This window comes from Chiloscyllium plagiosum, chromosome 42 (assembly GCF_004010195.1).
Source record: "Chiloscyllium plagiosum isolate BGI_BamShark_2017 chromosome 42, ASM401019v2, whole genome shotgun sequence".
Classification (NCBI taxonomy): Eukaryota; Metazoa; Chordata; class Chondrichthyes; order Orectolobiformes; family Hemiscylliidae; genus Chiloscyllium; species Chiloscyllium plagiosum.
In genome coordinates this window covers 7,083,259-7,097,717 of record NC_057751.1, presented here as the reverse complement: position 1 = coordinate 7,097,717, position 14,459 = coordinate 7,083,259, and the positions used below count along the sequence as shown (strand labels likewise).

The 14,459-nt window shown below is 42.9% G+C and overlaps 1 protein-coding gene across 2 annotated transcripts in view; it reads right to left on the bottom strand.

The window, feature by feature from the left end:
• Positions 1 to 14,459, bottom strand: part of LOC122543063 (netrin receptor UNC5D-like) — a 457,617-nt gene that overhangs the window by 31,473 nt on the left and 411,685 nt on the right. For both annotated transcript variants that reach the window (XM_043681271.1, XM_043681272.1), the window contains exon 12: positions 11,845 to 12,013. In XM_043681271.1, the coding sequence (XP_043537206.1) occupies positions 11,845 to 12,013 (169 nt within the window). The remainder of the gene's footprint in view (positions 1 to 11,844; positions 12,014 to 14,459) is intronic.

The following is a 14,459-nucleotide window of genomic DNA, read 5'->3' as shown; positions in this document are numbered from 1 at the left end:
CAAGCTCATATATTAACCCAAATTCCATGAGATCTTACAATGTGTGTTAACTTTTTTTGCAGCACCTTATCAACTGCATCTGGAAGTCGAGATGTGCTACATTTACAGGATCCCGATTATCTACTTCATGAGTTGTATCATTAAAAATCTTCAGCAAATGAGTCAAACACAACTTATCCTTCATAAAAACATACTTGGTTAATGCACGATTAATTTGTGCAGTACATCTTGTGGACAACACACCCAGTTGATATGGAATGTCAGTGGTGGAGGGAGTGGGTGATTGTTGATGTCGTGCCAATCAAATGGGCTACTTTGTCCTGGATGGTGACAAGATTCTTGAGTGTTGCTGGAGCTACACTCAACCAGCCAAGTGGGGTGTACCCCATCACACTCTTGACTTGTGCCTTGTAGATGAGGGACAGGTTTTGGCGAGTCAGGAGGTGAGTTACTTATCACAGTGTTCCTCGCCTCTGTCCTGCTCTTGTAGCCACTATGTTTATGTGGCGTGTCCAGTTGAGGTTCTGGTCAACAGTGACCCCTTGGATGTTTATTGTTGGGGATTCACTGATGGTAACATAACTGAATGTCAAGGGGCAGTGTTTAGATTCTCTCTTATTGGAAATGGTCATCATGAAGCACAAATATTATTTGGCACTTGTAGCCCAAGCCTGAATATCGTCCAGATTTTGTTGCAGTTGAATATGGATTGCTTCAGTATCTGAGGAATTGTGAATGGCACTGAACATTTTGCAATCATTAGTGAATGTTCCCATTTCTAACATATTGATGGAGGGAAAGGTCATTGAATGAAGCAACTGAAGATGGTCAGGCCTAGGACTCTACCCTGAGGAACTCCTGTATTGATTTCCTGAAGCTGAGATGACAGACCTCCAATAACACAATCATCTTCCTATGTGCCAGGTATGACTCCAACCAGCAGACAGTGTGCCCCAATGCCCATTTTTCTGGTTTTGCTGGGGCTCACTGATGCCACACTTGATGTCAAGGACTGTCACTCTCACCTCATCTCTGGAATTCAGCTTTTTAGCCCATGTTTGAACCAAAGCTTAAGGAGGTCAGGAGCTGAGTGCCCCTGGCGAAACCCTAACTGGACATCATTGAGCAAGTTATTGCTGAGCAGCTACTATTTGATAGCACTGTTGTTGATACCTTCCATCACTTTACTGATGAAGAGTAGGCTGATAAGGCAGTAATTGGTCAAGTTGGATTTGTCCTGCTTTTTGTGTCCAATTTTCCACATCCTCAGGTAGATGCCAGTATTGTAACAATACTGGAAAAGCTTGGCTAGGGCAAGCTCTTGAGCACAAGTCTTCAGTACTATTGCTGGAACGTTACCAGGGACCATGGCCTTTTGCAGTATCCAGTGCTGTGAGTACCAACTCTTGAGATCAAGTTTAGGAAAATTAGAGGAGATCTAATTGAGATGTGTAAGATAAAGTGGAGCAGATGTTTCCTCTTGTGGGACAATCTTGAAGGAGATGTTATAGTTTTAGGATAAGGGTAGCAGGGAGTGAATCAAATTGACTGTAGACTATTATTTGTAATACTGGGGACCACTGGAGGGGGCTGAGATAGATCATCTACTTGGCACTTCTGGCTGAAGATAGCAGTGAATGCTTTAGCCTTATCTCTTACACATATGTGTTGAGATCTTCCACCATTGAGGATGGAGATATTTGTGGAGCCTCCTTCTCCAGTGAGTTGTTGAATTGTCCAACACCATTCACAACTGGATGTAGCAGTTGATCCATTCGTGCTAGGATCACTTAGCTCATCTTTAGCTATAGATACCTGTACTGTTCCTAGCATGTCCTCCTGCACTCTTCATAAAACCAGGGTTTATTCCCTTACTGGATGATAATGGTTGAGTGGAGGATCTGTCGGGTTATGTAGTTGCAGATGGTGTTGGAGTACATCTGCTGCGGTTGATGGCCCACAGCAAGAGTTGCGAGATCTGTTCCAAGTCTACCCCATTTAGCATGGTGACAGTGCCACACAACACGATAGAACCTGTTCTCATTGTGAAGGCAGGAGTTCGTCTCCACAAGGACTGTGCAGTCACCCTTACTGACACTGTCAAGGAGAGATGCATCTCCAACGAGCAGATTGGTTATGATGAGGTGAGGTATGTTTTTCCATCATGTTGGGTTCCCTCACCGCATACTGCAGGTCCAGACTGGCAGCTATGTCCTTTAGAACCCGGCCAGCTTGATCAGTAGTGCCTCTGCCAAGCCACTGTTGGTGGTGGACATTGAAATCCCCCACCCAGAGTACATTTTGCACCCTTTCCATCCTCAGTGCTTCCTCCAAGAACCAATTCATCAATCCAGGGATGATAGTTCTGTTATGGACCAGGCTAGACCCGCTCAAAACATTTCAAGAAAGCAGCCCAGACCCTAACTTTGCTAGTTGTTTTGAGCAGGTGTATAGTGGATATTCCAGGAGTGATGCCACTGGTCAAACCACTTAGATTTAAATGAAACAATTTATTTACAATATTACCGAATGAAACCAAACAAAAGAGAACAGAATACGGAATAACGTCACCGATCCGACAACCCCAACAGATTATCCTAACTGAATGATACTGTTCCAAACTCCCTTGGCACAAAAGGCAAAATCAAACACAGCTTCTTACTGGAGAGAGAGAGAGAGAGAGAGAGAGAGAGATGGCAGAGAGATTCAGCATGGGACACCTTCATCCATGTAGCTGTTTCTTTGACCATCAGCCTCAGAACGGACTGACTGCTGGCTGTGAAAAGCCAAAACAAACCAAACGAGAGAAAAAGCTGAGCTCGGAGAACTGGCGACCCATTCTCCCCCTACCCACTTTCATAGTACAAGTGTTTTTTTAAACTTAAAAGTTTCTTCAAATAGATTAAGCCAGACATTTCAGAACCTGTTGTCATGTAAAACTCTTTTGAAAAACAAACCAAGGACATCACAACCTTGTTAAAGGAGCAGCATCATCACAGTACGTGGTAATCAGCAGGAGATTACGTTGCCCATGTTTAGCCTGATGCCATCACACTTCATGGGGTCCGGAGTCAGTGTTAAGGACTCCCAGCGGTACACCACTGTGCTGGGTCTGTGCTGCTAGTGGGACAGGACATGTCCAGGGATGGTGATGGTCATCTCTGGGACATTGCCTGTCAGGTATGATTCCTTGAGAATGGTTATGTCAGGCTATTGCTTGACCTGTCTGTGAGACAGCTCTCTCCCAATTTTCACACTAGCACCCAGGTGTTAGGAAGGACGACTTGGCAGGGTTGACAGGGCTATTTCTGCCATTGTCTTTTCCAGTACCTCGGTCAATGCCAGGTGATGCATCCACTTCATTTCTTCGTAGCGACTTGATAGTGATTGATACAAATTAGTGGCTTGCTTGGTCATTTCAGAGGGCAGTTGAGAGTCAACTACATTGCTTTGGGTTGGTGTCACATGCAGGCCAGACCATGTAAGGCTAATTTCCTTCCCGTAGGGCATGAGTGAACCAAATCGGTTTTCAAGTCAGTGGTTCTTTTCCAAATACTTACTGAGTTCAGATTTCACCATCCTGATCATGATGAGATTCAGGCCAATATTCCCAGAACATTAGCCGTGGGTCCGTGATCCAGGAGTATTCCCACTCTTTCCCAGCATCACCCTATTCACAGAACTCCTCACATTCTTTGCAATGATATCTAACAAACTACTGCCATTTGTAATTAATTGCTATCAAGCAATAAAATGCATATTAAGACAACAGCCTCATCCCATTGTGACTCAACAGTTATTGATCCTATAATAGTGTAAACCAATTTGGTCCTTACACCTAATCATAGAAAGAAGATTGCTGGCAGCATTTCCTTTGCACATAAACAGTTCATCAATGTGCAAGACCTCGTCAAACTGTCCAGGTAGGTTTTTAAAAAAATGCTTAATGAAAACTGATGCCAAAACTGTCCAGTTCCTTGACAACTCCAGTTTTCTAATAGCCGTATTTGATGTACTCTCCCTCTACGCTTTTTTCCTCACTGTGAACAAAACTGGGCTGATCCTGAATTACACTACCCAGAAGCTATAGTAGAAATTCCAGTCTAACACTCAGTGAATCCCTCAGGGACTGCTGCACTTTTTCAGAGGCACAAATTTCAGGTAAACTATCGAACTTAGATAACAATCCTTCTCTCACATGTGTATGAAAGATCCCTATGATACTCAGTTGAGAAACGGGAGAATTTCCAATGTCTCAGCCAATGCCTAAAATGAGGTCATGTGATCATTACCTTGTTTATGGGAGCTTGCTATGTGAAAATTGTCTGCCACATTTCCAAAAGGATAATAGTGACCACACTTGAAAAATTATACAGTGCCTTGGGACACAAAGAAGGGGAAGCAATTATCGCTAGTCTATTAATCCAGAAACTCAACTAACGTTCTGGGGACATGAGTTGGAATCCTGTAATGGCAAATGGTGGAATTTGAAATCAATAATAATCTGGAATTTAGGACCTTCCTGGTGACCACGAAACCTCTGTCGATTGTCTGGAAAAGTCTATCTGGTTCACTGAGGTCCTTCAGGGAAGGAAATCTGCCATCCATACCTGGTTTGGCCCACATGTGGCTCCAGGTCCACTGCAATGTGATTGACTCTCAGTTGCCCTCTGAAATGGCCTAGCAAGCCACTCAGTACAAAGTCAACGAGGGATGGGCAATAAATGCTGGCTAGCCGGCGACGCCCATGTCCCATGAATGAATTAAAAAAGACAAGTGTTGGATAAATAAGTCTTGCTTTTTCTTTCATTTCCTTCTCTTGGAGAGGCCATAAGAAAAAACGAGAGAAGTGATGTCCATAGGGCCCATTGAGATTTTCTATTCACCCTGAATTTCCACCGGAGAAAAGTACAAATATCTACAACGTCATTCTAATGACAGGGCAACCTCGATTATCCAAATGACACGGGTGGGCAGTATTTTGTTCAGATAATCAAATGTTTGAATAATTGAATGTTCACATAACACAGTTTACCCAAGCATCCGGAGCTTGAGATCTTATTCGGATAATCCGAAATTCAGATAATCGGTGTTCGGGTAACTGAGGTTGTACTGTATTTGTCCATCCCCATATGCAAAAGTCTGAACTTCTAACCAAGACAAACAGTCTGGCAGTTAGACACAACATTGTTCTTCCATTCTCACACTCCAATTACTTAATCTGAACTACCAACAACCTTTCTCCCCCAGTAGTCCAACCCCCAGCCACCCCCCAAAACTATTGCATAGATGCTGCCCCCTCCACACTTCACTTCAGCTCTGATGAAGAGCCATCCAGACTTTAAACGTTAACTTGCTTTCTCTCCATGGATGCTGCCTGACCTGCTGTGACCTCCAGCACTTTATGTTTTCAGTACAATTCCCTCATCATAGCATAGTGATTCACAATCAGGGAGCATGTGTTCAACTTGGGCCACCTGTATTTTTGTAATCCTCTCAGATACAATAACTTAGCTCCTTTTTTAAGGTATTAAGCAAGAGGTGGCACTGTCCAGAGTTTGTTCAGATTAAACCTGCATCCTTCAGATCTGTATCCATGGGCTTAATTAAGTCAAGCCTGCTGAAGTCACCACTATTTCCTCAGCTCTTATGTGGTCACATAAAGCCATTAATCTTCTTTTCACAAGGAAAACAAGTTAGCCGTGCTTCAATTTAACATATCTTCTGAAAGGCATCGGTTCTGACAGGACAACTGTATCTGTGTTGTTGGAAGGGTAGCAGATACACAGTTTTATTTTAATCATGCCTCACTGTTGGCCAGTTTAATGGATGTAGATTTTTTTTTACACCAACCTGTTCTGATGTGTAATAACACACTCCTGGAGCAGACAGGACGCGAACTGAGTACTTCTCGCCCAGAGGTAGGAACTCCACCACTGCACCACAAGATCCCAGGGCAACATGATGGCTCAGTGGTTGGAGAGGCACGATGGCTCAGTGGTTAGCACTGGTGCCTCAAAATGCAAGGGACCCAGGTTCAAATCCAGCCTCAGGTGACTGTCTTTGTGGAGTCCACTGCACCACAAGATCCCAGGGCAACATGATGGCTCAGTGGTTGGAGTGGCACGATGCTCAGTGGTTAGCACTGGTGCCTCAAAATGCAAGGGACCCAGGTTCAAATCCAGCCTCAGGTGATTGTCTTTGTGGAGTTTGCATGTTCTCCCCTTGTCAGCGTGGGTTTCCTCCTGGTGCTCCAGTTTCCTCCCACAATCCAAAGATGTGGAGGATAGGTGAATTGACATGGGAAATTGCGCGTAGTGTTCAGGGATGTGCACATTAGTCTGGGTAAATATAGAGTGGTAGGGGAATGGGTCTGGGTGGGTAACTCTTCAGAGGGACAGGTGGACTTGTTGGGCCGAAGGGCCTGTTTCCACACTATAGGGTTTCTATAGTGGATGTAAACAATGCCTTTTTCTGTTGGCAAAAGAAAGAGATTCAACAAAGCCTAGCTGCAAGGTCAGTTGCCGACCGTCAGCATTTCAGGTCTTTTTTGCTTTCCAGCTGTACTGACAACCACGGTCTGTGTGTGGCAGTGGCTTCTGGCAAGGGAACACAGAGCCACGGAATCATCCACATGGATACTGACCCTGCAGTCCAACATGTCCATCCGATTAGGTTTCCTGAACTGAATTCATCTCAATGGCCTGCATTTGGCCCATACCCTCTCAACCTCTCCGAACCCTGTACGTGCCCAGATGTTTTACCACTTTCTCCATAGAACAATGAATCCACTCCAAAGTATCTGAGTTTAATGATAACAATCAACAGTAATTTGTGTTTCTGTGGCACTCTTAACAAAGTGAAATCCCCAAAGGTGCTTCAGAGAAACGTTATCAAACAAACTTTACACAAGTAAAGCTGCCCAAAATAGTGTAGTCAACCAAGAGTTCCAATCAGTCTCTTGAATCAGAGAATCATAGAATCCAACAATATGAAAGTAGGTCATTTGGCCCATCTGACTCCACATCAACCCTCCGAAGAGCACCACAACTAGACTCACCCTCTACCTTATCCCATCCCTGTAACCCTGCATTTCCCATTGCTAATCCACCTAGCCTGCATATACCTGGACACTTTGGGCAATTTAGCATGGCCAATTCATCTAACCTGTACATTGTTGGAATTTGAAGGAGATAATGAAGGAGGGAGGAAATTCATAAGGTCTTGGCAATTTAAGACACGAAGGTCATTGGTGGTATCTTTGACAACTGGCAAAGCGTTATGGTGCAGGAGTAGGGAAGTGTAGACGTCTTGGAGGAATGTAGGGCTGAAGGAGGTTGCAGAAATGGGGAGGAGTGAGACTGCAAAAAGATTTGAAAGCAAGGGTGGAAATCTTAAAATCAAGAATTAATCAAGAGCCGGTGTAGATTAGCAAACACAGAGATGAGAGCCGGGTAAAGGTTAGCACACAGACAGCAGGATTAACAGGTGCTGCCCTCAAACGAGATAGATGAATACCAGAATTTTCTCTTGCCTCAATGCATTATAATGTAAATACTTTGGAGTTCTCATGGTTTACAATTAATCCTTACCAGCAGAAAGCAATAATCATAAACAAATTAAAGTTTGAATGTCCAGGAAGGATGGGCGACGGGACACAGTTGGGGCTGCGGGCGCAGGTGGATAGGAAGCTGCCAGTGAGATTAATTGGACAGCTCTCAGGAACAGGAAGCACCGGCAAAGTGGGCCGAATGACATCCTTCTGTGAGGTTAGGTTTCATGAATCAACATGATGTTATTTGACATTTTAATCTTCAACTTCCCATGGTCTCTGTGCTCATTAATTTCTGGCACCTTCTTCTCCAATTTTCTCCACCCCCACCAATGGTGGTTGTGTCTTCTGCTGTCTGGGACCTCAATACTGAACTACCCTCCTTGAACTTCTCCATCTCTCTTTGTTCATTGAAGATAGTCCTTATAAGTAACCTTTTTAAGCAAATTGATGGTTTGTTTTAATGTCTCGTCCTTTCACTCATTGTCAAATTTATTTAATAAGATTCCTGTGAAGCAGCTTGGGACAGTTTTGAATGATAAAGGTGCTGTGTGTACATGTTGTCGTTACTGTGGTTTTGAATGCAAAAAAGTGTGGCCAAGGGAGTAAATCATTCAATAGTTAACCAAGAGACTGTTGCAATTATTAAAGGAAAAAAATAGCAGCAAGGCAAAGAGACTTCCAAGAGGAAACAGTGACAAATCAGTACTTTGACTGCATACTTTGCACCCCAAGTTGAAGGTGTTAAAAAGTCGTCTCGGTTGCTGTTAATGAAGCTCTGATGATTGCATGCAATTTCTTTGCGGAACACAAAGACAAACACACTTGAAAAGCCAATTAATGCAGAGAGCAAAAAGCTGCAGTAATAAAGGACATTTATTCATAAAGGGACTGGAGGAATCATTGCATTGAATGTAGTTTAGTGTCTTGTGGGCAAAAGACTTCAACAGAAAGTGCCAACAGAAAACCCATCTCGCGATCTATGCATTAATACATGAAACTTAACATCACAATGAGCTTTAGACTGGTATCCATATTGATAACCATCTTCATAATGCCTCTGAAGCAGAAGTTTTAATGATGTCGAAAGTAAAGGTTGAGAAAAGTCTATTCATGAGAGTCACCCTGTGAGGTTTTGAGCCTCATTAGTTAACAAAGCAGCCTAGATTAGAGGGAGCTTTTAAATGTTATATTACATAAGGTTCAGATAGAGCAATGCTTCATTCTACTTGTTTTTACACAGAATTCCCACCCCAGCATAAATTCTAATGATCACTCTGAAATCCATATTGGGGCACCCATTTTGAAGCCCCTCGAATCTCTGTTAAAAGTTCCCAATTAATCCACTTGTGGCAGGCATAGCATTACAGATCCTGACAACACCCTGGGAGAGTCGAGCACCACAGGGCACAGTCTCAGAGTGAACATGTGCCAATTTAAGGCTGAGATGAGGAGGAAGTTCCAGTCACAGAGGGTTGTGATTCTTTTGAACTCCTTGCAACAGAGAATTGTGGGGTCCAGAGTTCAAGCGTATATTTATGACTGTAATAGATAGATTCTTGATCATTTGGGGATCAAGGGTTACGGGTAAAACACAGGAAAGTGAATCAGAGGAATATTGGATTAGTCAAGATCCGATTGAATGGAGAAACATGCTTGAAGGGCCAAATGGCCTACTCTGTTTTGATTTCCTTTGGTCTTAACTCTCTATGTGAAATAATTTCCTATTACTTCCTTACCTGATATTTTACACCCCTTTTGTCTTTTGGTCACAGCTTTCTTGCCAATAAAAAACAGGTGCTTCGTCACAAACTGTCAAAGCCCCTCATAACTCTGCAAACTGAATCTCATTTCACCATTTTTCAGTTGTAGGGGCAACAATCCCAGCTGCTCTGGACTCTCTACAAAAGATGAGTCTCTACTGCGTGCTCTCCAAAACTCTGACATCAAGAGCAGTGGCCAGGCTGGGTCAGGGATGCTGAGGGCCGAAGTTTCTGAAAGTTTAGCAGAATATCCTTGTTTTTTTCTCCACAAACCTTTCACTTTATAAATCTGGACGCTTCTTTAAATTTTATTTTACAGTCTTCTAAACTTGTCCTGCAGCTTTCAAAGGTTGCTAAATCTGCTCAGTTCTGAAGGTTCACTGATGAGGATTATAGTATAAGGAACAGGCAAACATATAAATTAAGTGTAGGAGGAGGCCATTCAGCCCCTTGAATGACTCTCTGTGGGATAAAACCATCAAGGCTGAGGAAGTGATTGAGCAAATCAAGAACAGAAAATAAAATTGGAGTGATTGGAAGACTAGGAGTTTAACAATCTGAGATTTTACAGATGTGCTATACATTATTTGGGGCAAGATTACTCCAGGGAATGTGGACAGAAACTGGGGAGATTAAGAAAGTCAAGAGATTGCAAGAAAACAGTGATGCTCAAATCCTGGACTGGGAGCTTGAATCTCTGAGAGGTAAAAATTCTACCAATGCAGACAGGTTGCTGTGTAATGTATTTCTCCATATTATTCACTGCCAAAATAATCTGTTAGAAGGAAAGCATATCAAAGAGATGAGTTTCCCAATATCTTTCTGAATTTACATTGAGGTGAAAACACCCTTTTGCATGGAAACAGGTTCCGGTTTTGAGACGATGAGTTGGTGGGTATTGGCATCATACCGACCTATTAATTTTGGGAGCAGCATGGTGGCTCAGTGGTTAGCACTGCTGCCTCACAGCACCAGAGACCCGGGTTCGAATGCAGCCTCGGGCATCTGTCTGTGTGGAGTTTACACATTCTCCCCGTGTCTGTGTGGTTTTCCTCTGAGTGCTCCGGTTTCCTCCCACAATCCAAAGATGTGTAGGTTAGGTGAATTGATCATGCTAAATTGCCCACAGTGTTCAAGGATGTATAGGTTTGGCCCATTAGTAAGGGGTAAATGTTGAGTAATAGGTTCAGGGAACGGGTCTGGTTGGGTTATTCTTTGGAGGGTCAGTGTGGACTTGTTGGACCGATGGGCCTGTTTCCACACTGCATGGATTCTAATTCTAAGTATGGATTCTAATCTATTTCTGTGCCAATTCTATGACTCTACTGCTCTATGTCCTTCTGGCTGAACAAACATGATGCATACAGAATTAACGTTTTGAGTCCAGTACGACTTCTTCAAGTATGCAGACTTGAAGAAGTCGTACCGGACTCAAAATGTTAATTCCATTTCTTTCTCTACAGATTTTCCAAGACCTGTTGAGGTTCTCCAGCATTTTGTGTGTTTGTATGCGTCATGTTTGCTCAGAGTATGGAGGAAGCTGACTTTATAAAATCATGGAAGCTTACCTGCATTGTCAAGTATAGATGTACAACAACATTCTGCCAACCCCAAACTAGGATTGGACTGGCTTTCAGCAGAGACAGAATTGTGGGGAGTGATAGATGAACAGATACTGAGACAAAGAGAGTTCATTGCAGAGAAATGGATGAAAACACACAGATAGATACACAGCATTTGCCAGCTATACCGCAAATGTGCCTGTAACACAACATCGCACTAATATCAGAATATGTATGCACAGGACGCTTAAATCCTTGAGAAACTTCAAATTTTAATAATTTTAGATGTGTACATGATAGAACCAAACAACTTTGCATAAGAAAGGGTAATTCAATATGTTTTAACAGAATATAGGTAAAATTTCTCTGCTTTAATTGAACATTTGTGATGCATCATTCACTCCAATTTTACAAATCATTGAAAGCATTCTTCAGTTGCTGCCAAGTAATTTCATGAACATCAATGCAGCATTAACATTAAAATAACTATGAAACATGCTGTCCAAAACTTGCTTTCATCCCACATACATTTTGCAGCACAGCTCTCCGTTCAACACGCGCAGATAGGCACACCAGCAAAACATACACACTAACAAAATAATGCAACTCTTGCTTATCTTTTTCTTGTAAGTGTCAGACTGTCCTCATCAAATCACTTCATATCACCAAACCTTTCAATCTCTCACTCTTTAAGTGATGCACTGTATCTGACCTGAGGTTCAACAATAAATCTATTTTCCGCCAAATCACACAGAGATTCATCGGAGGCCCATGCTGGTTATGACTGGATATGTTAGCAGCTTGATGATCCCCCACTATCATGCCGCAGGCACAGTTGAGGCAGCAGGGATTTTTTTTAAAAACCTATTTCAGTAACTCTGCTGGAGCTGGGCCGGAGGGACCCAGAATGAATGCAAATATGCAAATCTGGCCATTGAACACAATCAATAAGCTCATCCAAACTTACCTCCCACTTTCCTGTCAGTGTCTGTCTCTTCAGCTTTATGCTCCAGTGCTCCGAACATACCATTGCGCAGTGAGGGACAGTCAGAGCAATGGGGCTGGACAAGGACAGACCTGGTGGCCCGCAGGTGACCTCGGGACTCAAGATTACCTCAGCTCCTTCTGGCTGCAGGCTGGAAAGAGAAAAGAGACAAAGCGAACAGCAATCAAAACATGGAGTTACCAAAGCCTGGCCCAGGGTTAACCGGACCACGGGAGAGCAGCAGTAGAATCATACAATAAGAACAGGTCTGTGAAAACAGTGTGACAATTATATGTCCCTGCTTTATGTAAGTTAGTTTGATTTCAGAATAGGATAAAGGGTTGGTACAACATCAAGGGCCGAAGGGTCTGGACTGCTCTTCACTGTTTCATGTTCAACATTAGCGCACACACTCACTGATTTGTTCCACTAAGGTAGTGCCTTGATAATATCATGGATAAAAGGAAATTGGTGAATGTTTTAAGTATGTGGACTGAAAGGTTTCTGCAACCAGTCAATGACATGAAGGTTACTGTGTGCAAGTAGCAAACAGGTCACTGAGTAAAACCCTCCAGTTGTTATTTATCTGGTAACAACAGTGCTCCTTGAAGGAGTATGAAAAGTTCATTTCATGACTGAATTTGAAGACGTTTCAAAAGAAGAGCTGTGACTTATGAATTAAGCATTGCTCTCTCTCGGAGCTTGACTGAACTCTCTGCAGAGCTGCTGGTGTCATATCATTGGTGTATGTGAGAAACCTGAACTCTGGATCTCCTCTGTAAGTAAAACATTAAACCCAATGAAAAACAGTGATCTGAATGTTGTCAACCATGACTTTCACCGTTGCTCACGGCAAGCTAGCCTCTGCCGCCAAATATTCTGGTGCACGGGCCTCAGGCTAAATGATGCTCCCAATGTTTGTCCAACGCTCCTCCAATCAGAGACTGTGTTGTGAACACGGGAGAGAAACAGCCTCTGATGTGAAAAGCATATCCTTGCAGAATCTCAGACTTTTAATTCCTGTATTTGGAAGACCATCCATAGGCCAGTTAGGAATCTTTGTAGGACATCTGTTGAACAAGCCTGATTGAGGTTGAGTGGAGTAAGCATGGAGTTTGAACCAACTATGTTCTGACTCAGGAATGAAGAAAACTATGAACTGAACAAGGTTTGCACACTAAACCATGAGTCGAGAGTGTGGTGCTGGAAAAGCACAGCAGGACAGGCAGCATCCGAGGAGCAGAAGAATCCTGATAAAGGGCTTATGCCCGAAAAGTCGATTCTCCCGCTCTTTGGATGCTGCCTGACCTACTGTGCTTTTCCAGCACCACACTCTTGACTCTGATGGCCAGCCATCTGCAGTCCGCATTTTCTCCCACTAAACCATGAGGCTCAGATGATGACTCATAGACTTTTAAGTGTCTGTGAGCCCTGTCAACACAATTCGCCCTGAATCACTTGCTTGTCCAATTTAAATTTTGTGAGTCTGGGTCGATTTGAACTGTTGTCGTCACTGTTACTACACATGTTGATAAATGCCTAATTCTCAACAGTCAGAGTCATTTCATATGAGCACATGGATTTTAACTTCATACATAAACAGGCTTGAGTTAAGAATACGAAAACAAAAATTGCCGGAAAACTTTAGCAGGTCTGGCAGCATATCTCGAGAGATATCAGAGTTAACATTTCGGGTCCAGTGATCATTTTTTAGTTCTGTAATTCAGTTCAGTAATTTCTGTTACTGTTTCTGATTTCCAGCATCCACTGTTCTTTCGTTCTTTTTTTAAATTAAGAGTAATCTTAAACAAAGGTCAGTACCAAACATCGCACCGTAGTTCTCACATTCCCCTCCCTTCAACGACATTGGGAAGTGCAATGAGGGAACTATTGCCGATTTTGTTTGAACGATAGAAAATGCATTGATCAAATTCTCTCATGGCATACAATGAAGAGCTTATTTCTGATAATGTCTCAAATCTAAGGATACGGCCTGGAGCAGGACCATCTGTACAAAGCTGAACACATCACATTGTGGTCAAAACCCAGGAGAGGTTATTATTTATAACAAGACAGAGAGCTGTTCTTGCCATGCAAAGTGCATGAGATTTCTCTCTGCTCAGGAAGGGAAAAAATAGCAAACATGTACCCCTGTGGCCGTCTGACTAACTTCTCATGAATCGGAATATAAATGAGCACAGCCAGAAGAACCATCTATCTTTAGACACCGGAGTTGACTTGGGATGCAGAAACATTTGATGGTACTGTAATGCTGCCATCAAGCCCGGAGGCTCTCAAGCCCAGTTCTGAACCTTCATTTTCCACTTTGTGTTTAATGCTCCAAACAATTGTTTTGCAAATAGACTGAGACCAATCTGATTGAAAGGCGCTTCCAGTTTCTCCAAGAGCAAACAATGGAAGTCTAAGAGACAAAGAAGGCATTGCGTACACCTTTTGCCCAGTCCCGATTAGATAGTCAGTCAGTCTGTGGAAGAACATGGCATCATGCCCAAGAGGAGCCCCTTTATTTAAATGTTGTGTTTACAGATATATTTGATGCTTTTATTTAAAAGAGAATGACCACTACTTCCCACAGG